Genomic DNA, 25487 nt, shown 5'->3' with positions numbered 1-25487 from the left:
TTGAACCGCACTTACTACAACTACGTTTGGTGTTGTCATTGTTGTTCCCACGAGAAGCTAGGGAAAGGGGTTCGTCCATCCTTGTAGAGCCCCGCATGCAAGAATAAGGCTGCTTACTCTAAAAGGTCGCCTGGTATCCCAGAATCACCGTTCTAGACACCTCACCCAGGTGCCATTCAGCTTTCGGCACGGTTTTCACACCTCCGCTTGGGGGTTAATTCCTTTGGGACCACCCCTGGACAATTGTCCGAAACTGCCTATTTATTTTTGTAACCATACTCAGCAGAAACCCTTGATACAGGGACGCTCTATCCGCAACCCGAGGACGCGTTCGGTGGCTTTGTCATATATATATATATATATCTAAAAGGGAAGTTTCCGTTATCAAATATAATAGGAACTTTATTATTTGGACGATCCACCTACACAAGCTACAAACTCTTTAAATATAGTATAAAAGGAAAATTAATTTTTTAACGCAACATTAACTGTAAAATCTAAGAATAGAATGATCCTCGATATTTTAACGAAGATGCTTCACCTTTTTCTAAGTGTAAGGCGATACTGATTGTAAAAGTAAAAACAAACCGGAAAAAGATACCCAGTTTGAAAAAAAACCATTAAGGCTAATTCCCCGTTTTCCCGGTCAGTGACCACTACGATGGTCCAAATTTATACCGGTCACAATTCGGCTTTCTATTTTTGGTGATCGATCCCCTCCAACTTCTTTATTTTCCAGAAAAAGAAATTCCCTCCTTTTTTGTTCAAATCGGGTTTAAATGGGAAAAGTTTTCTTTTAGAAAAAATGGAAAAAAGAAATGCTTGTTATTAAGTTTATTAATTTTAAACTCAAATTTTAATTTTCTAATTTCAAATCGTTTAATTTTTAACACTTTCTTTATATTTATTATTCGTTCTTGAAATTTTCCAATAAAATATTTTTAAATTTGAAATAATTTATTTGCTTAAATCTTGAATTCAAAATAGGACAATTTTAAGATATTAGATTGAAGATTAAAAAAACAAAAGAATATAAAACAAGATTGTTGTAATATGATTCCAATTTGCGATTTATCATAATATTTTAGGGCGGAATTATCCTGACATTTTAAATATTGAAATTTGAAATTATTATATTGTGATATTAAACATTTTAAACCTCCAAGAATTAATCAAAGCATTAATTTCAGAAAAAACTTTAGTTTCAAGGCCTCATAAATTAAACTATTTTACAATAGCGCACTCAAAACTATAATTTAAAAAATGATAAATATGTAGATTATTAATAAGTATCATATGATGCAGTATCACGCGACACTCAAAATAACTGGATAGATTTTATTTACTAAAAAATGTGAGTACTGCAAAAAAAAGCACTATCATTTTCACAGTTCAAAATTCCACCTATTTTTTCCAAAAAATTGAAGTTGTGCCAACTTGTGCTAATTTTTGCCATAAATGGTTTTTTGAAAAAAAAAATTACTGACACAATTTTTGAAAAACGTTTTTTTTTTGCTAGATCCGCAACTTCTTATTTGAGCAAAAAGAAAGTTTGCGCTAGACGGCTCGAAGTATACACAATTTCGTGCAAGAAATAAAAATTCCAAAAACCGTGAGATCAACAGTTCTCATATGAAAACTCAAAATGTACCTAAAACTCAAAAAACATAAAGATCCAAAAATAACACACACACACATTAAATAATAGAATTTTCTTTTTTTAATATGTACTGTTTATATTTTAATAATAATTATAAATAAAAGACTGAATGATTTTTATAATATATTGTTCAAAATTGCAGTGTAATTAACAAATCATAATTTCGGTCTGAATTTCGCTGTTTTGAATAACGTAACGAATGCACAAATCAGCACAAGTTTTAGTTTTCCGAAATTTGGATATTTTAGGATCTTTTATGTTTTTTGAGTTTGAGGTACATTTTGAGTTTTCATATGAGAACTGTTGATCTCACGGAATTTTGTTAGAGAGAATAAAGACTGCATTTGTCAAGCACAGCTTAGCAAAATTGTTAATTTTTCGAAATTTTTAAAAATAATAAATATTTTGGTTTTTTTTAAGGGTTAGGTTTTTGGAAAAAACGTTTTTCAAAAATTGTTACCGTAATTTTTTTTCAAAAAACTATTCACGGCACAAATGAGCACAAGTCTAGCGCAATTTAGGACAACTTTAATTTTTTGGAAAAAATAAGTTTGCGAATCTAATTTCCGGCACGTGTATTATGAACCTTTAAAGTTTAATTATTCTGAACATTGGAAATTATATGATTTCCAATTGGAAAGTTTCAAATCCTAGAAAACGCACGAAATAAGATATACGGGAAATATCAGTGTAATATTTCTCTTTCTTTTATCCTTATTTTCTACCGGTGCAAGTTTCTCCCGGTTATCCCGGGTGAGTGGCCATCCTGCATAGGGAATTTCTTTGTCTGGGAAATGAAGAAATTGGAGGGGATCGATCACCAAAAATGGAAAGTCGAATTTTCAGACCAGCCTAGTGGACCATTTGAATTTACTTAAGTACAATTAATAAATTGTAGAATAATTTTCTGAATGTATTCTGATGTTATTCTGACGGATGATAATCCTTAAAAGAATGCATGTAGAGAATAACAGCTGGGATTCCACGAATGGCATCGAATGGATAAAGTCTCTTTGTATTAAGAATTCAATTGGTGTTTATGTGATATATCTTTTTGCATTCACTGATTGGAAGATAGTGATTGCAAATGATGTACTTACGCTTTCTTTATGTCTCCGCTTGTAGCAGTCCGGGAGACATCGAGGATTCTGTAGTAGTCAACCATTGTCTCGTCTTCTCAATCGAGTGTCAGGGCTTAGGCAACCACCTGTCGGAACAATGCAACGTAACGTTTATTTATCGCTATTAGTCGACACCGTTACCGCTCCATTCGCCGCCAATTGGCAACGATCCGATATATGCGAAAAACGATCAATTAAAAATGCCCCCCAAACAATGAATCAGACACCCGAGGAGACACCTTGCTAAATAGAAATATCTCAAGTCCTTTAATTCATTAACTCGACTTTTAATTTAACTTAAATTATCCTTAAAAATTTCATTTCTTTTTTTTTAATACGAAAGATATTTCTTAGAAGCTGCATTTTTAATCGTATTATTTTTCACATACATCCTTCTTAATCTTAGGGACAGTGCTTAATTGACGTAGTCATTTGGGCGGGTCGCTGGGCATAATAGTATCTTACTGAGATTAAAAAAAAACTTAGGAAACGAACATACAGATAAAGTAAAAACTCTGTTCATTATAAATAAGCCTGGAACCTGAATGAAATTAGTTTTTTGAAAATAAACTGTGTTAATAATAAAAAGGATTTCGTATTACAGACGTCCAATTTTATTACTAATTCAGGGAATAAATTGTTTGTATAGTCCGACGCAATTTGTGTAGTCCAAATTAAAAAATCTGTCCGAAATTAAAAAGGGTGTTAAGTTATCCTTTTTGGTTGAGAATTCACATTTCGGGGTTTAAAATCCATCTGCTTATTAAATCATTCTTATTGGCGGCTCAACACTTCAAATATTTGCTAGAAAGTTTAAATACTTTGATCAAAATTCATTTTTTTAGTTGAAGGTTCATAATTTAAGTTAGCATTGAGCCATTAATTTCCGTTTGGCAATTCAACTATTTTGTTAAAAACTCAATTTTTTTGGTGTAATTCAACTGTTTGTTATTTAAAATGAAATTTTTTCTGGGTTAAAATATTAACTATTACATTTTTTTGAGAATCATCTTTTTTATTGTAAAATCATCTACCTGCTATTTGAACTTTTTTTCTAATTTAGAAAAAAAAACAGTTAAATTCCCCCCCCCCCCCCAACACATTCAAATCGTTTTACTTTTTTTTGGGTGACCCCTCAATAAATTAACGCAACAAGTTTAGTTAGCAAAAATTACGTAAGATGGGGGCGAGGGGTATAAAAATGTATGGATCCTAATGAATATTTTAATAATAATGATGAAATAGTTGAACTTTGCTTATAGGCCGAGGAAAATTCTAGTTGAATCAGAATTTCTGGTAAACATCTGGCTGATTCATTCTGATAATCGCTCTTTATATTCCGTGTGATAATTACTCATTTCTTTTAGAAACATGAAAAATATATCCCTAATTATTATGGTTTTATTTTAAATAAATTGATAAAATCAAGAACAATTCCCAAGGTTCTGAAAAACTAAAACGAGGATAAATTAATCACTCAGAAATAAGGTTTGATTGGATATTTATGGAAATGATTTAGTTGATATAACAGTAAATAATAATAAACAATTTCTTGGTTACAATTGTAGAATTTGAAATAATTTTTCATGTTTATAAAACATAATAGTAAAATTGTAGACACTTTCAGGGATCACCGCGAAAAATGAGCTCAAAAAAGGCGAAATAAGGAAATTTTTCACGAAAAAGGGGGAAATAGGGAAAAGACTGAACATTACGTTTACACGTAGAAAAGAAGAAAAAGTCTTTTGATAAGAAATGTTATATTTTTAATAATGATAAATGAATTTTTAATGATTTCTGCTGGTAAAGAATTTATTTTTAAAGGTTGGATATACTTGGGCCATTGAAAATCCATTCAAGACGATATAAAAAAGTCCGAAAAAAATAACATTTGTTAAACAAAAAATTGTTTAAAATCGTTCTCATATATAAAAATATATATTTTTTTTAATTCCATCATTAATAATGAAATTCCGAAATATATAAGTATTAATTTGAATGTTTTTAATACTGGATAACAACCTCTGCCTCTGGTTTTCACATTTTCAACACATTTTAAATTTTGTCAGCTTTAAGTTTTTTTTTAGGAAATGCTAATGCAAATTCCAGCTTTAAATAAAATAATTTTTTAGATGTATAACAAATAATGGGAAATGAAAAATATTTCTCTACTCATACCAAATTTCGTGACGACAAAATACATCGTTTCCAATTTGAATCTAAAGATGTTCGCACTATAATAAATTATGTTATACTCAAAGGCTTAGCAAACTTTTAAATAAACCTTTTTTTAAAGATACTTTTAAATAAGACAGGTTTTTATTTCAGATGCGCTGTTCACTCGATTTATCTAATTAATTTTTAGTTCAAACTAAAAATATTTTTTAAAAGTGCCCTGATTATTCCAAGTCTTCCGGCTTCCCATCCGAAATTTGTCATTAAAAATTTGAATTGATGGCATGATTCCTATTAATCATGGATATAAGAGTTCAATGCTCTTTGAAGAGGATATTTAAATTTTTTGAGAGTTTTATTCTGAAAAGTGTTTTATAATCGTGAGAGATTGGGAGTGACAATGTTTACGGAATTTCACAATACGATAAATTTCATCAAGAGTTCGAGTGTGGCCCTCAGCAACAACAAGCGCCTTGTCTGTTAACAGTTTGTAAAAAATCGTTCCTTCCATCGAGCGAATGCCACTATCCCTACACGGTCACTTTTGTTTTTTTTTCATTATCGTAATTTGTAACGTAATAAGCACAAGCGTCCTGCAAGCACACTGAATTATACGCCAAGAGTCGAGGTCACTTAAGTTCGAATGGTGCATTTAACGACGTAATAACACTGTATTAATAGCGGACGTGAGCAAATAAGTTGCACTGTAATAACACTGATAAGAGACACCCAACGTAATTTCATTCCACTTTTCTAATAACTGGAAATAATATTTCAGGTACAAATTATTGGAATTATAAACCAAGATCAAAAAGAGATAAGTTTCTTATCTAACTCTTATACCTAGTCAGATTGAACAAGAAAGTGCTTAACTGAATTTCAAATAATTTCCCCGAGTAATTAGTATTGTAGGCAAAAAACAGACTTCACAGCTCAAATGTCAAAACAAGGGAAATAGGGGGATTTTTCCATGAAAAAAGGGGAATACATTCTTTAAAATGAAATTATTGTAGGTGCCGTACGAGGTCATACTAAATTCAGTAAAACAGGCTTTAAATTGTTCAGATTGCAAGTTGAAGAACAAAGCATTTTCTACGACATACTTGAATTTTCAGTTTAAAAAATTAATTGTCAACCATAGAAATGAATTTTCAATAAAAAAGATGAATTTTCAACGAAAAATAAAACATTTAATATGTCAACAAACAAATATTTTAATTTTAATAAAATACTTGAATCATCAACCAAGAGATATTTATTTTTAAACGGTTGCATCTTTCAGGAAAAGGATGAAAATTATACCCCCAAAAAGATGAGTTTTCAATTTTAAAAATTATGTTTCAACAATGTAATTAAATTTTAAACTAAAGAGATGAATCTTTAAACAGAACAGAAACTGAATATTTTCTACAACGAAAGATGAAGTTTTAAAGAATGATTGAAGTTTTCAAGATAAAAAGTCGATTGCTTTAGAAAAACGTTGACTTGGAAACCCGAAAAGAAGAATTTTCAACATAAAAGTTAATTTTCAACCAAGAAAGATGAAGAGACAAGGTTTCAACAAAATAGTAGAATCTTTAAGCTAAAATGACGAATCTGTCAGAACAAAGTTTAATTGATAACAAAAAAGTTCATTTTCAAAACCAAGAAACATGAATTTTTTAATACAAAAAAAGAAAATTCGAAGAAACAGTTGAATTTCTAACCAAAAGAGATGAATTTTTAACGATAAGGCCGAATTTTTAAAAAGAAAGATAAACTTTAACCACAAATCAAATAGTCGAATTTCATGGCCAAAAAGACGTATTTTTAAAAATAAAGTTTCATACTCAACAAGAGACGTGGAATTTGCAAACCAAAATTTCTTTTTTAACCATGGAAGATGATTTTTCTACCAAGAAAGATGTTTTTTTTTACCAGGAAAGATGAATTTTCAATCCAGAACATTTGAATTTTCGATTAAAAAAAATGAAATTTCAACAAAATAGGAGAATTTTTAACCAAGAGATGAATTCTGAATAAAAAATATAATAATAGACTTTTCATCCAAAAATAATGAACTTTCAAAGAAAAATAGTTCGATTTTATTACTGGGTTCTATTAATTCTGTTCGCATTTAGAAAACAAAAAAACGAAAGAGGGGGGGAAACAGAAGTTTCTAGAAAACAGGGAAATGCAGAGTAAGATTTTCTAAGAGACTTGAATAGGAGAACAAATTTTAAATTGTTGGAAAAATTTAAACAGATTTATTCGCTTAACCCAAAGGGCAAGGGACAACACAATTGAAAGAGGTTAATCGCTATCGATCGAGGAATCGCTGTTTCAGTTCCCTATGTGACAAAATCGTACATTTGTCAAACGGCATTTCCGGCCGAAGAAAATTTATCATTCTTTTTAATCATGTCGACAATGGATATGGAGCACATAAAGAGATAGACAAATAATAATAGCGTGAAAAATAGAAAAAGAATGGTATATACATACTTGAAATCACTTCTTTGTTTTAGATTTTTAAATGCAAAATATTTTATTGTTCAGGGTTATGTAAAATGAGCAAAATTGATAACATTTTTAATTCGAAAACCTTGAAAATTAAATTGCACTCGCATTTACCAATATTCAAGTTCATATCATTGCCCTTTTAATTTAAATAAGTCTTCAAAATTCTCTTAAAAACTGAATTTATTTTTGTAGCTAAAATTAAAAAAAGATCAAAATAAAATCGCTCAATTCAGAAAAACAGACCTTTGAATCGTTCAAAATTAATTGAAGCTTTTATGTAAGAATTTTTTCAACCAAACTAAAACCATTTTTCAGTATAAAAATAAACTTTAGATGGGCTTGCGTCTAAAAACATACAAGTTCACTTTAAATTTAAATCTGATAAAAGTAAATATAGGATCAATATTGAAAGATTTCAGGATAAAACTAAATCTGGACGATAACTTTCAATTTCCGAAGCTATCAGCACTTGAATCTGTCAAAATGTAAAATATAAAAACCAAAACAGATTTGAATTTCCTACATTTAAAATTCTCAATATTAAAAGTGCAATTTAAAAACCAAATTGAATTATTTTTAATAGAAATTGTAATTTTCTAAGCAATGATGAAAACAAAAAGGAAGATTCATGAAATCGAAACGATATTTATGGAAACTTGCAGAGAACATGGAACTAAAAATGATGTGATTCAAGCACGTGTTCAATGTCCACTGCCCACTTTGCAGGTTAGTAAAAAGACATTTAAATTGTTCATCGCGGTAGGTTTAATTTTACGTCGACACAGGAAGTTAAGTACTTACTCAGTCACACTCAATGAGAACTATAATGTTCTTCATGAATTTACATTACACATTTTTTTCACGAAAACTGATCGATTATACCTGGCATTAATAGTATGTCTTTTAAAGTGTAACAGTTATAACACCGGTTGGACCAACCTCGATTGTTGATGTTTCACCACTGTGGAATAAACGCACGATTGCACGCATAAATTACGAAACTTCGATTCTTATAAACGTCACATGGTTATTTAATTTTTTGTCCCAGAATTAATGCGAAAGGAATGTAATGATGACGAATTATATATTTTCCTTTCAAGATAAATTTGCTGTGTTTCTTGTGCGATTTTGCATTTTCGTCACGATTTTCGAGGAAAAGATACGCAATAGAAAATATTCTGAAGAATATTAGAGACGGTAAATGTATAAGAAAATGTTGACATTTTAGAAAAGTTGTAACATTATTTGAATGAATTTGAAAATAGAACTTCAACAAACTGAATCTGAACAATTAAAAAACAAAGACACGGAAATTTTCCACAATAATATAAAAAATTACTAAGCACTTCTCGGTAATTTTAGTCTCCACAAAAATAAAAAATTTTTAAATCCATACCTATCTTTTTTAAGTCCTTTCTAAATATAATAAAATTGTTACTGAATCGAATTAATTCAAATTAGAAACTTTAAATGTTGCACACGCAGACAACGATATCGCACGAATTGCAATAATATACCATAATTCATGCAATATATATCGTAATTATCGCATTATAATAGCGTAAAATCGTGATATCGTGCATTGTAAGTTTTTACATTATATACTGCATAATTGGGCAATCTATAACGTAAGAATTTAAGTTTATACGTTATCAGATTATGTTTCTGCTTTTGTGATCTTCGAGAGGTTTCTAGTAGTGGCCAAGCGATATTAGTGCATTATGATATACAAAGCTCCGCAACCTGCTTGTACGTTGTCATATTACGCTTTATTGCAATATAGAGGTTTTGCGATATCTTTTTCTCCGTGCAGTAATCCAATTTGAAAGCCTAAAAATGAATGTTATATCAATTGGAAATATTTAAATTTATACTATCCCAAATTGGAAGCATTTCGATTTCAAATGCAAGAATCTGGACTCGTTCTATATTTTGAAACTATGATAATTCGAATAAAGCCAAATTAATCCAAATTGAAATAGGCTAAATTTTAATTCATCGAAAGTGGAAATCGCAAATTCACATTGATACCAATTTTTTTACCTATGATGCATCAAAATTAGAATTTACTCTAATTAAAACTGTAAAAATATTTTTGAATCCAATTTGGCCTGAATCTGCATTTTCCAAACAAAAGAGTCTCAAAGAATTCCAAAGCAACCAAAATATTTCTCAAGAAAAGTTGCAAGCATCCAGAAAAATTAAAACTAAAATTTACTCAAATTAAAACTCTCCGCCTCCTGACTAAATCTATAATATAAAAAGTTAAAAAATTATCAAAGGATTCTTTAAGTCCCAACCTCAAAAAGTATTATCATCCCCCACTTTAAAAAAAAAACAACTTACAAAAATGGAGAACCTCTCGTTTCCAAGAAAATAGTTTTGGAGTCGATCCAAATCCAAAAAACGGAAAACCTCACCTCACTCGCGCCAGCTTTTTCCCCAACTTTGAGCATAATGTTCGCGACTTTATTTCACGATTGTCACAACAAAACTGCATTTTTTTTCATTTTTTTCAAATGACGAAATCTACGGAATTTCCAAGACGAACGCGGAATTCAATAATCCAACATTAGGAGAAGCAGTGCTTCCTGTGTTGACGTCAGGAGTGGCGCGCGGACTTTTAGTCTTTGGAAAACTCGGACTTCGAGTCAAAGACTAGGCCAACGAAAATTCTAAACTTAGCCACCCGTGGTATTCAAAATTAGATCGAAACGCGGAGGTGGAGGTCACTTCGTTATCCTCTACTCTCTGAGCAACTAATACTTGCCATTCGCTTTGACATCCCACTGAGGGAGAAGGACCGCAAAGACGAAAATTTATCACTCTTCCTCAGTGGGGGGCAAGGCAGTTATTTGCACCTCTGAATTCAAACATGTTTAGCTTTTAAAATTCTAAATTATTGAAATTTATTTCAATTCACGAGAAATCCGCATATGAAAAGGTTCGCCTAGAAGTTGCAATGACTCGTTGAATTTTCAGATTCAATGCTTATCCAGATTTGTCCATTTTCATTACTTGTAATTTTGTTAAAATTCAAAGCAATTTGTTATTAGAGTATAATTATGGATATAAAAGAAGCATTTTAATTTTATTTCAATTGATTCAAAATTGAAGCGTATAAATTTGTATTTGTAAAAAATTGGAATCCTTTTAAATTTGAAACATTTACAGATGAAGCTATTTTCAGTATTTTAAAACAAATCTTATTTGATTAACCCACATTAATCACAATGGAAACGATAGAACGTCAAAATTAATCGAAAGAGGTCAGTGGTCATTTGTATTTGAACTCGGAAAGATTTCGTTGATCAGATTTCAAATTTGAATTTTTCTAAACTAGAAAAGTTGAATTTTTAATTTATTTTAAGTTTTTGGTATCTAAATTAAATGTTGTCTAAATAGAAATTAAAAGAATTTACAAGGTATAAATATAAATCTGCCAACATTGGAAAAAAGGCAACTTTATCATTTGCAGCAGTATTAAATTTAGAAAAAAAATCTACACTTACCTATTGATCTTATATACAGTCAATCGAGGTAATTATAGTTCAAGCATAAATGTCACCAAGAAATCAGAAAAAATTCAGAAAGTGGCGACTGACGAATTACAAATGCAAGAAATCTCAAAAACTTCTACTTTGATTTTATCGCATAATTTAAAATTAATATGAACAATATTCGAGGTTGTCGCCAGAGGAAGTACCCCACGGATCTGTTTCTTTTTTTAATAATAATATATTTATATTTTTGTGCCTAGCATAAAAAAATTGACATTCATTGGAAATTGAACGATTTTGACATTGACTTTCATTACTATAGACGTGTCTAACAATATGATTGATGTAAGATATTTGATTCAAAACGACTATATATTATAAGCCTATATAGCCCTTGAAAAGAGAGCGTCCGAAAGCCCTTTACAGAAATTGTGCGAGAACGTGGAATGGAGTGAATGTTTTTTGATAATAATGATAATCACTGACTGAAAATTCTTCTGTTTTCGCCATCTCTCTCACTTCTTTATTTATAGCAAAGGGTGGGATTTTGGTCCTTTTCTCCATGATTTTAAGGGTACGAAGATTTGAAATTATAACGCTTTGCGACGTAATTACTGATAATTGAAGGTTATTCACGGAATATATTATTACTGGTATGGTTGTAGATGAAAACATGCGATTGATGTGGGTCTTATCTGTCTGAGGTTTGATTGTTAATTTCGTACGGCGCAAGATTTGAAAGAAATTCGTTCCAGGGTAAAGTTTAATATATACGCATATGTCTATACATTGCCGTCATTTGAGAAAACACCGTTAACTGCAAAATCAACGAAGTCGGGAAATTTGACGAAAACTGAATTTTTATTCGCATGAATCGCGGATTCTAATTCATTTTCTGCAGTTTTTTGTTGTTCTTCTCTAATTTGCATATAAACTCTTTTCGAATCACGGACCTCAAAAATAGGCCTGCCGTGATTTGAGAAAACACCATTCAATAATAATTTTGCATTTTGCAGCTCAAAATAAATGCAGTTACGGCGTTTCTCGAATTACAGACCTTTTTTCTCGAGGTTCGTTGATTCCGGAAAACGTCGTAAGTAAGTACGGACCTCTTCGAAATCACGAAGGCTCGAGATCACGGCCCAATAATTCAGTAAAGTTCATAACTGCCCGTTGCGGCTTTTTCTCGAATTTTTCTGTAACGTATTCAGCTGCCCATGATTTGAGCCTGCAGTTATCGGTCAGTTTCGGCTCTCTCGCAAATCACGATTCGCCAATTCTTGCAGTTAGGGGCATTTTTCCAAAATTTAACAATAATTTAACAATAATTAACAATAATTTTTCGATTTTTAGCAGTTAACGGTGTTTTCTCAAAACACGGCAGTACAATAAATTGCTGAAATGCATTGTGCGTTATTCAGTGGCCATTTGTGGAATTAACTGCCACTAGCTGGACGTTATGGTAAAGACCTATCTTAATGCTCACTATTCTAGGGGCGTAATAGGCTCATAACATGGTGGATTGAAAAAGTTAATAATTAAACTTGATATTTAAGAAAAAGTTGAAATAGAACTTATTTAAAGTTGCATTCCATAATATGGTATGAAATTTGTGAAATTTCAAATGATTGGATAGATTTTTCTTCTAAAACTTTCTAAAATTCACGATTAAAGAATAAATTTACTGTCATTGCACCGTGTTTTCCAGGTCTCCAAAAATTCCCGGCCCAGCGGCTATTCGACAATTTCATGAATCCAAGCCCGAACATTGAATATCTAATTGTACAATCTTGAGTATTAAAATTACTTTTCCTTCTCTTTTTTGAATTTTATTGATACATTTAAATTATTTAATAATTATAATATGGAGAACATAATAAAGTAGGGTGTCAATTTTCTTTCAGCTCATTTAAAAACAAACTCATTTTAAACTTTAGCTATGCTTCTACCGCTTAAAGTGATCCAATTGTGTGGTTCAATTTTATTTCGTCAAGTTTGTGACTGTTTTCTGTGTAAAAATGAAACTTTTTTTATTCTGTTCAGCAGATTAATCAAAGTCCTTCCTTTTCATTAACTGTCCTATCTCTTTATTTAGAAAGGAATTTAAGGTTTGAACTCTTCTAGCTACGTGACCTGGTAACCAATTATCGAGTGTCGCCTTAAACCAGCTGATTCAGTGGCACAATAAGCTCAGATCTCGTGCAGATCCGTCTTGCTCGTATACCGTTACTACACTGCTCGAGTTCTCATGCACATAAACCACGACTGCACGTTTCTACTACTGACTGAAGAGTTCGTTACTCTTGCGGATACAATGAAATGAAACTTATCGTTTCTGGAAAACGATACAACCTCTCATTATTAATAAGCTTAGAGTTTATCAGAATGAATAACGCAAAATGAAAGTATAAATTACAGCAAAAAAGGGATGGGAAGGAAACGATTCAATTCGAGTTCTTCCATTTAATTACTAAAATACACGTAGTTTAAGCAATAGGATTGCTTTGCGATTTTAGATGAAATAATTTTTGATTAGTTAATTTTAAGCTTGACTAAAAAGTAGTTTGTAAAATTATTCTCCGCCACTTTGTTTGGGAGAAAGATATTTTTTTAATTAGAGCCGCGAAATCAATCATTAAAATTGGAAGCACGTGACAAGACAGTTGATAGGGATTCTCAAATATTCAATCCAATACGCAATTGGCTTCTAACCAAAATAGTTTTTGTAGAACAGACCTACGATAAAATTGCCGTACAATTATAAATAAGGTTTATAATGTATACAAAATAGATATAGAATAATCAAATCCAAGAGTTCTGCTCTATTTTGTTGTCTTTTGTTCGCAAATTAAATGAATTCCTCAAATCTTGAACAATTTTTATATAATATTGCTCGACGAAAGATAATTTTTCTTTAACAGACCCCTACTTTACAATGTAAAAAAAATCGATTGAATTTTACATCTCTGGTGGATGTAAATAAAAGGACCCTCATGTATCGGAGCAACTTTACAAAAATTGTAATAATCCACCTAGCGATTAATTTTACAATTGAATCTGTTGTGATATTCCAATTCGGTCGATAATTTTACACACGAAAATGTAAAATTCATTATGTGAAAGCATAAAATAAAATTTATTAGGGCGACAGGTTTCGAACACTCGAAGCTCAAACTTCATAGAAAAAACTGAAGTTAAATTTTGTTGCATGTAAAATTTTCCGCTGTTAAACTTTACATACTATTTGGCGAAAGTTTATCCTACGATGGAATAAAAGCTGCCTTCTACTACGGCATCCTTAGCAGTAATGGGAAAATGGCAAAGTATGAGTGAACTCGAGTTCTAAATCAGGACCCCAGATTTAAAAGAACACAGAAAAAACAAAAGTTAAAATTGGTTGCAGTTAAGACTTGCAGCAGTTAAAAATTAAATATATTTCGGCGAAATTTTCAACCAGGTTAGGAGAGTAAATTTGATCTCGTCTACTGCGTCACGCTGAAGTGAGCAAATTTCGGTAAAACATGTAGTAGAAGCAACAGAACAAAGAAAAAGCATTGTTCTTACTGACATAGTATCTTCTCCGAAACAAATTGCACTATTGTAGACGAATTAGAACTTATTTATAATATCATCTCGAATAAAAATGGAGCGTTTATAAGGCGAAAGATTATCCTGGCAAGGTTAAAAATCGGAAATTATCTTCGATTAATGTAAAGTTTATCCAGCAAAGTTAATTTTTGTTGCGGTGAATTTTTCACCCGGAATCGACTCAAACTTTATCTTTCGTTTTTTCTGTATTCGTATAAAATATAATAGAGATTACGTAATGGATTACTGTAATGGAACGTGCAGGGCACGTTACCACCTACCTAAAACACATACACTGAAAAAGTATATCGCATGAATTACAATATATATCGTAATTTCTTCACTATATATCGTAATTATCGCAATATAATAGCGCAAAATTGCGATCTCGTACATTGCACGTTTTTACATTATATACCGCATAATTGCACAATCTATAACGTAAGAATTTAAGTTTATTACGCTATCATATTATATTTCTTGTTTTGTGATCTCGCGAGGGTTCGAGTAGTCAGCAAGCGATCACAGAGAAAATTAAAGATAAAGTTTACATCGATTCCAGTTGAAAGATTCACCGGAACAAAAATTAACCTTGTCAGATAAACTTTACATGAATCGAAGATAATTTCCGATTTTTCACCTTGCCTGGATAATCTTTCATCTTATAATGGCTCCATTTTTATTCGAGGTGTAACGACAATTAGGACGCCAGCGCTATCCAGCGTCGTTTAACTTCATTAAATTTGAGAGAAATGGCGGAGATTCCCATCTGTTACTTACATTTTGCGCTTTTGCTAAATTATATCCTAACCTCAGTGAAACTTTCGCCGAAAAGTGTTTAATCATTAATCGTTGCAGGTCTTACCTGCAGCAATTTTTGACTTTTTTTCTGTGATTGTTTTAAATCTAGTGTCCCGATTTATAGCTCGAACTCATTCATACTCTGCTTTTTCCTCATTGCTGCTAAGGTCGCTGTAGCAGACGACAGCAACAAAATTTAACTTCATTTTATTCTGTGATATTAGTGCATTATAATATCGTACAAAGCTCCGGGACCTGATTGTACGTTATCATATTGCGCTTTCTTGCAATATAGAGGTTTTGCGATATCATTGTGCAATATCTTTTTCTCCGTGTAAGATAACATGGGCATTTTTTTGATTTTTAAATATTCCGTAACAAAAACATGAAATATATGTTTTGAATAACCACAGTTTTTCCGTTCCAATAGCAGAAAATGTAAAAGGAAAAATAGGAATAGCACGAATTTTATTAATTTTTGTGTGAAAGCTGTCAAAAAAGTTGAACATAGCTGTTAATTTCTCCAAAATTAGAGGATAAATGCATCGATAAGCACCGAAAACGAGAGACACTTTCCTAATCGCATATTATTTGATTAATTATTCTAAATTTTCAATTAATTATAAATCAGAAACCTTAAAGTTTCCGCCAGGGTAGAATTAAAGATTTTTGATCAAATTAAAAATCTTGACGTAATTTTTAATCACAGGAAAGTGATTTTACCGCCGCATGGTATTTTTACACGCTGCGACTGAATTTTCCCTTCTGAATGTAAAGTTCGTACGACGGAATGTGTAATTTTATTTTTATCGGGTGTTTAATTATTACACTGCTGTTTGAGGATCCTTTTATTTACATCGCTAGAGAATGTAATTTCACACACTTTTGTAAAATCACACAGTGAAGTGTGTGATATTTACAATGATACAATATGTAATTTTCCGAAACTTTGTATTTTTACACAAATCTTTTTTTACAGTGCAGAAGAAAAATATACACATAACACCTTAGAAATGATGTACTGTAGAACATGAAAAATGTAAATGCAGTAAATTTTTTAAATCTGAGTTGTGTTTTCCAAAAGTTATATTTATCTACCAGAGCTTAAAACACAGTTTTGATATTTGAGGATTCTCTACTTATATATTAGAAAAAACTTATACGTCACAATCATCAAATAGTATCGCCCCTCCCCCTATCAGCGAAAATATGATTTTTCGTGAGAAATGTTTCAGACAAAAGTTTCAGGATTTGGACGAGGATATGAATGGTGACCTTGAAGCTGACCTTGACGTTGATTTTAAAGGTTATTTTAAGGTCAACTTTTATTTTTCAAATGGAAACCCCTATTTTTGACACCGCCAATCGAAAGAACGCAAAATTTTACGTTTAGATATGCATCAAGGTCATGTGACCCGATGACCCTATGTCGATCCAGCCCGCTGAGGCGAACTCCATTAAGTGTCTCGTCAGTCCACAAAAAGGCCGTACACCGAGAAAAGTGGATTACACGAAGTGGATATTACAAGCTGAGAATAATACCCTGAACGAAAAATATTATATCGCATATAATCTATCATATTTTCCCAATATATGAAGTTATTACCAAACATAATCTCGAGATGTTAAATTCTTATAATCTTCAGATATTCATTCTTGACATCTGGAGATTATTAAACACGCAGGCGTGCGCGCGCATCCATTTTTTCTCTGCGTCCTGCTCAGCGTGTTCTGTGTTTCGCAAATTACATGTATATTATTCAGGAAATAATACAAAGTCTCACCCAAAATTAAACGACTAAAACAAGTGTATATTTAAAAAAATCAATCAACTTCAGGAGTAGACGTTAACTTTCGGTTTGCCTAGAGGCCCTAGAGCATAGACGCTTCGGTAAATAAAATAACCTCAAAATCGTTGACCAGATTTTCTTGCGTTTGAAAATCAAAAAGAACACTGAATAAAGCATGGTGCACACGGTACTTACGTAATTGTTTAAAAATGTTGAATTACTTATTCCCGTTTTAATCTTAATTTGTTTTCCCCGCCACACACACACAACACTAATAAGTTTTTTAGATTTATTGAATTCTGGGAATTTTAATATTTTAGGACGGTAGATTTAATACCTTGGATCATAGTTCATCATATCCTGGATATTACATTTTAGGATATTGGATTATTGATTTTAATATCTTGGATTATAGATTCTAATATCTTAGATTTTAGGCTTTAATATATTTAGATTACAAATTTCAAAATCTCCTGTTTCAATTTATAAACCAAGATTTTATCCGTTATTATATATTCTTTGATATCTGTATATTTTAGTTCGTACAATCTGGATCGCTGTCCCATAGTTAATAGTCTAAGATTACACCTGATAACATATTTTTAATTACCGGGTATAATCCATTTTTCTCAGTGTACGTGGATCATGACCCTGGAATTACCCCGAAAGTCATCGGGTCACATGACCTTGATGCATATCTAAACGTAAAATTTTGCGTTCTTTCGATTGGCGGTGTCAAAAATAGGGGTTTCCATTTGAAAAATAAAAGTTAACCTTGAAGGTCAACGACAAGGTCAGCTTCAAGGTCACCATTCGGATCCTCGTCCAAAACCCTGAAAATTTTCTCACGAAAAATCATATTTTCGCTGATAGGGGGGGGGGGGGGGGGGGGGGGGGGGGGTCCGATACTTTTTGATGACACTGTATATATATTAAATATAAAAAATGTCTGTATTTTATTGTTTTACTTAAGTAGCAAAAATAATTTCTGAAATAGAATAACTTTCTACTAAAATCTCATTTTATTATTACTGCTAAATTGATATGATGCAGTGTCGCCAACTCGTAAGTGTTTATAGCAATGAATGTGTCCCTTTTTCAGCTATTTCAATCTCTGTGTATTTGAGAGGACTGTTTCAGTACCCCGGGGAAAAAATAAAAAAAATGGATAAAAAATTGTACAAAAGAGCATAAAAACGGAATGTAAATTCGAATTCCAAATTAATGAGAAAAGTAGAATATACTTCCGAGATTATGTATTATTTAATTGATACCAAAAAAATGTGATTAAAGAGAAACTTCCAGTTACGATAAAATATAGTATAGAAAAATGAAATAAAGTAATATAAAATATAGATATAATATATTCCGAGTTGACATGAAATAGTGATAAAAAATAAAAGAATAAATATAAAAAAAAGGCTTATCCCACTTACGAGATGGTAAGTTACTGAATACAGGATACATTTTTTAATTAAAAACAGTAATTCAGTTTCGTGAAAATAAGGTTTCGATTTTGAGGTTAGAATATCATGACTTCTGAAAAATTACTTCACATTGAGCTAAAAAATCAAATTTCTATCAAAATAATTACTCACTCCAATACATTAGTACCATAAACACAGACAAAACGAGTTTGGTCGACAAAAATTTCTTCCTTCCTTTTCTTATTATCAAGTTTATATTTTATTCTGAATAGTTTAAACAATCTGAAGCCTTTTGCAATTTTGGATCAATCGGCATTGTTAGAAGAAGTTACAATTTGAACATAATTAAAAATAGTGAATAAAATGCCAAAAATATTCTATTCATGTATACGAAATACTAATTTTACGAAATATACGATAAATTCATTTTTAAAAACGATATCTGGCTTTTAAGGCCATGTGATGAGTAGGTCACGTGACTAGATTCCTACCTTACCACCACTTTTTTTATTTCCCAACTTAAATTCACACGAAACGCCATACCGAGTTAAAAATTTGGGATACTAAACAAGAGGCACTAAGAATGATGGGTCTGGTCCTAAATTTGTATAATTATGAAAAAAGTTTTTTGACGTAAATAATTTATTTTTATTCTTTTATAATTATTAAAGTTTAGGACCAGACCACCTTTCTTCGTGCTTTTTATGTATTATCCCAAATTTTCAACTCGATGTGGCGCTTTGTGTGAAAATAAGTTGGGAAATAAGATAGGTGACGGTAAGGTAAGAATCAGGTCACGTGATCCACTCGTCACATGACCTTAAAGGAGTCACGTTAGACGTTAAAAATGAAATACCCCGCAACCCGGTAACGTTCCATCAATTAGAATGCAATCTTTTTACATTGTGTTGCTAAAAATGTAAAATCAAAAGTTTTAAAAACCAGGCCTCATTGATAATTTTTATTAATTTGTTTAAACAAAGAAATTCCAGTATTCTTATTGTCAATTGTAAGAATTATTTGCTTGTAGAAATTCTTTTTTTCGATGCACCCTTTCTAAAAAAATATCAAAACCCATTTTTTGGGAGTGTTTTGCTCGATTTAAGGGCGGTTTTACCCAATATTTCAAGACCAGCTTATTTTGCGTTATATAATAATAATTTATGCTAAGATTTTTTTCTCTTATAAACGTTAAAAAATGTGGCCGCCATTTTTAATTTGTTTACCCTTAAATTCATAATAAGCAACCGCATTATACATATACACACTTATTATGACTCTAGGACCTAATTTGTTCAAGTTATACAATTTTAAAATCGATTTTTTCAAATTCTTTATATAAACAAATAAATCAAGACTAGCAATGTGGTATTTTTTTTAATTTCATTAAACATATTTAGCAACACAAGATTCAAAAGGTATCATTGAAATCGGTGGAACGTTGACGGGTTCCAAGGTTAACTTTCGTTGACTCCTCTATTTAGAAACAACCCTATTATGCCCAGTGAAAAGCGGGATTTGGACCGTCAAGTTGAAATAAAATGATGGGGAAAATATTCTGAAATGAACACTGAAAGCTATTTAATTAAATTGCAAAGGTATTAAGCCGCTTGAGAGTTTTACGTTTCAAATGACAGTTTTAATACTTATGCAACAAGTTTCCGTTGACAGTAGGATTCTTAAAAATACTCGGGATAGAATTTACATATATTGTTCGCAGTGTTGGTAAGGCCACTGCAAAATACGTGCGTGTTCAATGAAAAGTTGTTTTCTGATAATCTATCTCGATGATGAATGAATGTGGTCATTTAATTTTGATCGAAGATGATTTATTTAAAATTAAAAGACGACTTGTTTGAAACTATAAAAAATTGTATTGAATCTTGGATGTAACCAACACTGTGACTGCACTAAAATTTCGGAAATAAATTCCCACTAATTTAACGGTTATCAAAACTTTGTTTTCAGCTTTCCAAATGTTACTATTCAAGCGTTTAGGGTAGTTGTCGTGCGAAAAATCATAAATTATCTATGATTTTTTGCATATTGATTCTATATTTGAAGATTACTTACTTATTTTACAAATTAGAAAAAGTAACGTTGTACGCAATGTTTTTCCCGAAAAATGAGCCATGATTGATTAAAATTCAATCATTTTTTTAAAATTATTAGGGCAACGAAAAATTCAGTTACGAAAATTATTGTTAACATAATTACATGTCATTGAGTTAAACATTTTAATTACAAAATATTACTTTAACTTTTATAAGGTATGACTGATAATATAATTTCAATTCTTAAAATCATAAAAAATATTTTTCCCGGATACCTGATTTTCATCACGACATTACCTTAAAACGAAACAATTTATAATTTGAAGGTTCATAAAAAATCAATTAAAAACTGATAAAGACCATTTGAAACAATTCTAAACGTGATATATTAAAGAAGGTTTAAATTATAACATCCTACAGATTTAAATTTTCAAATTGTAAAACTTTCAAGTTGATTGATTGGTGCTTAATATAATATAAATCAAAAGCATTTCGAAATATTTCAACTTAAAATCGATGGCTTACAAAATACGGTTTACAACAAATTTAAGCATTCACATATGATCAGTTTTAAATTTAGGCAAATCGATCCATTTAACAGATTCAGAATAAAGCATAATTAGAACAATTCAAATTTAAAATTGTTCAATCACAATTAATGTTTCCGATTTAAAATAAATGTGTGAAAATAATGCAACATTCGAAAATTCAATCGATACTATTTTTACATTCTCAAATGTATTCAGTTTCAATAAAATTAAAAAAATTTGAATAATTTAAAACTTGAAACGCTCAATAGGGCTGAGTGAGAATGTTGAAATTGATCGAATCATTTGAGCGGATGGAATAAAAGTATTAGTTTGCCATCATATATAAGTAAATAAATAATTTTTTTAATCGATTGATATACTTTCTTCATTTGTGAAATTGAAAATGCAATAAAGAATTCTATGGGTCAACAAACTATGCCAATTTTTTGTGTATACAATTCTTGATAGCAAACAACTAAAGAACTGGCAATTTAGTGAAATTTGTTTCGTTAGCATTTTTTGAAAATGCATTAAAAACATGTTCTTTAAATTTAGTTATTGCAAATTTTTAAAAAAGTTATACATTTTGTCTCGAACAAATAGTTTTTTTATTCTTTTTCGTGGTTTACTGCCAAAAACTGCGCCTACAAACAATACTTTTTTGGCTTGAAGGACATTTTTTCGCTTATTGTTAGACTAAAGAATTAGCAGAAGAAAAAAAAATTATTTTCACTTCTTTAGAATACGAAACAACTTTTTTCGCTCGGCTCAAATTTCAGAATTTTCACGCCGACCTATAATACTTGGAGCTATAAAATTTAAATTTTAGGATAAATTTAAATTTTTCCACAATAATTCATTGAGAAATGAAATATTCCAATTCTTATTGATAAATCCACCCATAACAATGATAAATAATTAATCAACCCGACTCTTTTTCCACATGAAAAAAATTTGCCAATGTGATGTAAGACTGCTAATAATAAGACAGACACCTGACTGTAAGTGCAGAAGCCCACCTCAAGGTCGTAGAAATTATTGAATAAGAATACAAGTTGGGAGCCATGTGCTCATCATGTAGACGTGGTCTATTCTATAATATTCCAATTCTACAGTCTGTAGCTGAAATTAAGAAGGTCAAAGCCAAAACGTACGTCCCGCTATTACTCTGAGTCATCTCAGTTTTGGATTTGGGTTTAATTTGGCCTACCATATCGCGTTGACGTGGGATGCCGTGGGCGAGTTTCCAACCATGGGAATCATGAGACCCCGAGGTGGATTTCAGTGATCTATACTCGTTACAACAAGTATTTTTGCCTCACACCGCTTTTGACTTTTTTCATAAACTCAAATGCCATTTACTTGACTGCCAATCGATTTTATTCCACGCTAATAATAGATTTTTAATTTAAAACCCCAATCAAATGTCTTCTTTATACATTTGAATGGCATCCCACTGTTAATAAGTGAAAAGCCTTACTTAATAGATTCAGTGACCTATTTCTAGCTAATTGAATCCGCGAGGTTGCGTTCTGAATCAGTGATAATTCTAACTTATCAAATTTAGAGATTTCCACAAAAATTAAACTCGATAAAATTGTTCTATTCGTATTGTGAAGCAACGTACATAAAGCTTTCATTCATTTAAAACAAATTAAGATTCGCAATTCTAAACTATGAGAATGTAGACTGAAAAGTAGAAAACTTATTTCTTAATTGTTTTTTTTTTCTAAATTGTGAGCAATTATTTTCAATTTAAGGTCACTTTTCAGATTAACGGAGAACTGTTTGTTGAAACCGGTTATTGGCGGCTTGGCCTGAACTTTGTTCTTTTGTAAAAATTTCAAGACCAAACTTGATTCTGACATCATTCTTGATTTTAAAATGAAATGCGGATCTTGATCCGGATTACAAATTACAATTTTTATGGTTTATGGTTTATGGATACTTAATATCATAGAAGAATATTATATTTTCTTGAGAATCTGGAGTCGTGCGAGAATATAATAATTAAAATTAGAAAAAGTTCTTTGCAAAGTCGTCGCTTGTTTAAGATTAAAAAAAATTAATAATTTAAAAAAATTTTGAATTAGTATTGTTGGAGGATACGGAGTAAAGTTTGTTGATGATAAATCTTGCAAAAGGAAACCGGAATAGTAACAATCATTTCTACGTGCATGCTGTTAGTTTGCCGTAATATAAATTCAAAAGTCGAGATCAATAGCACTGACATATCTGCTTATAATGCATTTATTGATCGAATACTAAATTCTGTTCGCTTTACTATATGCCTTGAATTATTGAATAACAGCCTCCTTTCCAAGAGTCAAAGCTAACACAACATCAAACTCGGATAACCCGAATCTCATGCTTCAAATACATTCCTTAAAGCTTAAAATATTTTCTTGCGCGTCGGAAAAAAATTTTGTTATAAAATTTGTATTGTCTTTTATTTTTGAATTGGCCGAATCCATTTTAAACCAAATAGGAAATTCATTATCAAATAACAGAATTATTTGCCTTTCAATTATTTCGTTTTTCGAAGGGATTAAGACAATACTAACCTTACCGATTTGTCAAAAAACTTTTGTTACAAAGTGATGAGTATTTGAATTTTTTAAATTGAAAAAGTGAATGATTAAAAAGTGGTTCAAACTTATGATAGAAGTGTGATATTTTTAATATAATATATGTATTAATAATATGAAAGAAGAGAAATAATATTGGAATTACAATGAAAAAGGTAAACAAATATATTATATTTAAAAATATCACACTTTTAATGAAAGTTTTGATTTTTTTAAAGTTGTGTTTTCAGTTCTAGAATTTCAAGTACTCATTACTTTGTCAAATTTTTTTTCCCTGGAAAAAACTACAATATTTGTGTGGCAAATGATTCTCTGATTCAAGCACGGACTGCGTGTTTGATTTAAAATTAATTCGGCCAATTATAGAATTTGGTAGATTGTCAAAATATTTTGATTTCTAATTTTGTTACTGAAAAATTAAGCCATCAACAAAGTAACCAAATTTAAAGCCTCCTAACTTGAATTTGTAACATTTTACAAATTTGAAAAGCATAACTTTTTTTTGATCCAAATTTAAATATAATTTAATTTAAATGAAGTCCAAATACGAGTTTAATAATATTGACTAAACCCGAATTCAATCCCAAATTTTTGCACGATCGGCGCTCTGCTTTTATCCCTTAGGTTAAACTTGCTATTAAAGTAGCAACTGACCTATGACTTCCTCTTGTTAAGAACCTCTGAGACCATAATTTTCGCCTGGAGGCGATGGGTCACCTAGATCAGGGACGGGACTCTGCTTCTCGATACCCTTTCTACAATAACTGTCACCATAAAAGACCAAAGTTCTTCTTTGCCCGCAGTTGATAAATTAAATTTATCATTTCAGTGCTGGTTTCTGACGAAATATCTGTTTTATCACACCACCACAATAATGATAAAAATTCATAATCTTAGGAGGTGTGGCCTCCGTTTTTTGCAACCTTGACCTAGATGACAAACCGAACTAGCACATTTCATATCGCGACTCTAAATACCTTTAAGGGAAGACAGTATTTGTAGTGTAATGACCCTGACCTTTTTTTTGCAAAGAGTCTCTCGAAAGTCAACGCTTATACTGATGTGTGAAGAAAATGGGCTTCTTTAAAGAAATTAAAACTGGAATTCCGGGTTGCGTGGTTCATAAAATTAAAAATGTCGAAGGTTTTTTTTATCTAAATTTGAATTGAAATTCAATGTGTCAAAATATGAGCGAGATAAAATAAAGAATATCTAGATCAAAATTTAAAAAATGGATGACGATGAAAATATACAAACTGGATGTCTTCAAATTTAAACTTTTTATTAAAATTCTAAAAACTAGAACCATCCAATTTTGAAATATGTAATTCCATTGTAAAGGCTCTCAAGTTTTTATTCGTACAAATTGGAAGACTCCAAACGTGCATTGATTCTAATTAAAGCCGTCAGAATTATTAATAATTAAATTGATATATTTTAAATTTTAATCATCCATCTTTGAATCACACAGTTGTTACAGAAGTCGGACTTCATAAATCTAGGATAATTCCAGGTTTTACAGGGAAACTTGTTAAAAAACTGTAACGGTGAAATGTCAATCTTATTAAGGTGGCTTGGGCGCTTTTTAAAAAAATCACAGGCAGTTCTGAAAATTTGATATTATCGAAAGAAAATATACTAGATCACTTTGCTATTAAAAAGTTGTGATTTTAACATGTAGTCTTATGGGAGGGCTCAACAGAATGAGGTAATACTCTTGAACAAAATCACGAACTTTTATAAATCAATGT

At 30.8% G+C, this 25487-nt stretch overlaps 1 protein-coding gene across 6 annotated transcripts in view; it reads right to left on the bottom strand.

Moving 5' to 3' along the window:
- LOC117168131 (dnaJ homolog subfamily B member 6-like) overlaps window positions 1-25487 on the bottom strand; it is a 64126-nt gene that overhangs the window by 23955 nt on the left and 14684 nt on the right. For 3 of the 6 annotated variants that reach the window (XM_033353548.1, XM_033353545.1, XM_033353546.1), the window contains one exon: window positions 2761-2867. In XM_033353548.1, coding sequence (XP_033209439.1) covers window positions 2761-2825 — 65 coding nt within the window. In that variant the 5' untranslated portion in view covers window positions 2826-2867. Of the gene's footprint in view, window positions 1-2760; window positions 2868-5379; window positions 5527-9804; window positions 10068-25487 lie in introns of those variants that run through there. The other 3 variants (XM_033353547.1, XM_033353550.1, XM_033353549.1) reach the window with 3 other exon arrangements.

The sequence above is a fragment of the Belonocnema kinseyi genome, chromosome 2 (assembly GCF_010883055.1).
Source record: "Belonocnema kinseyi isolate 2016_QV_RU_SX_M_011 chromosome 2, B_treatae_v1, whole genome shotgun sequence".
NCBI lineage: Eukaryota > Metazoa > Arthropoda > Insecta > Hymenoptera > Cynipidae > Belonocnema > Belonocnema kinseyi.
This window is presented reverse-complemented; position numbering and strand designations above follow the sequence as displayed.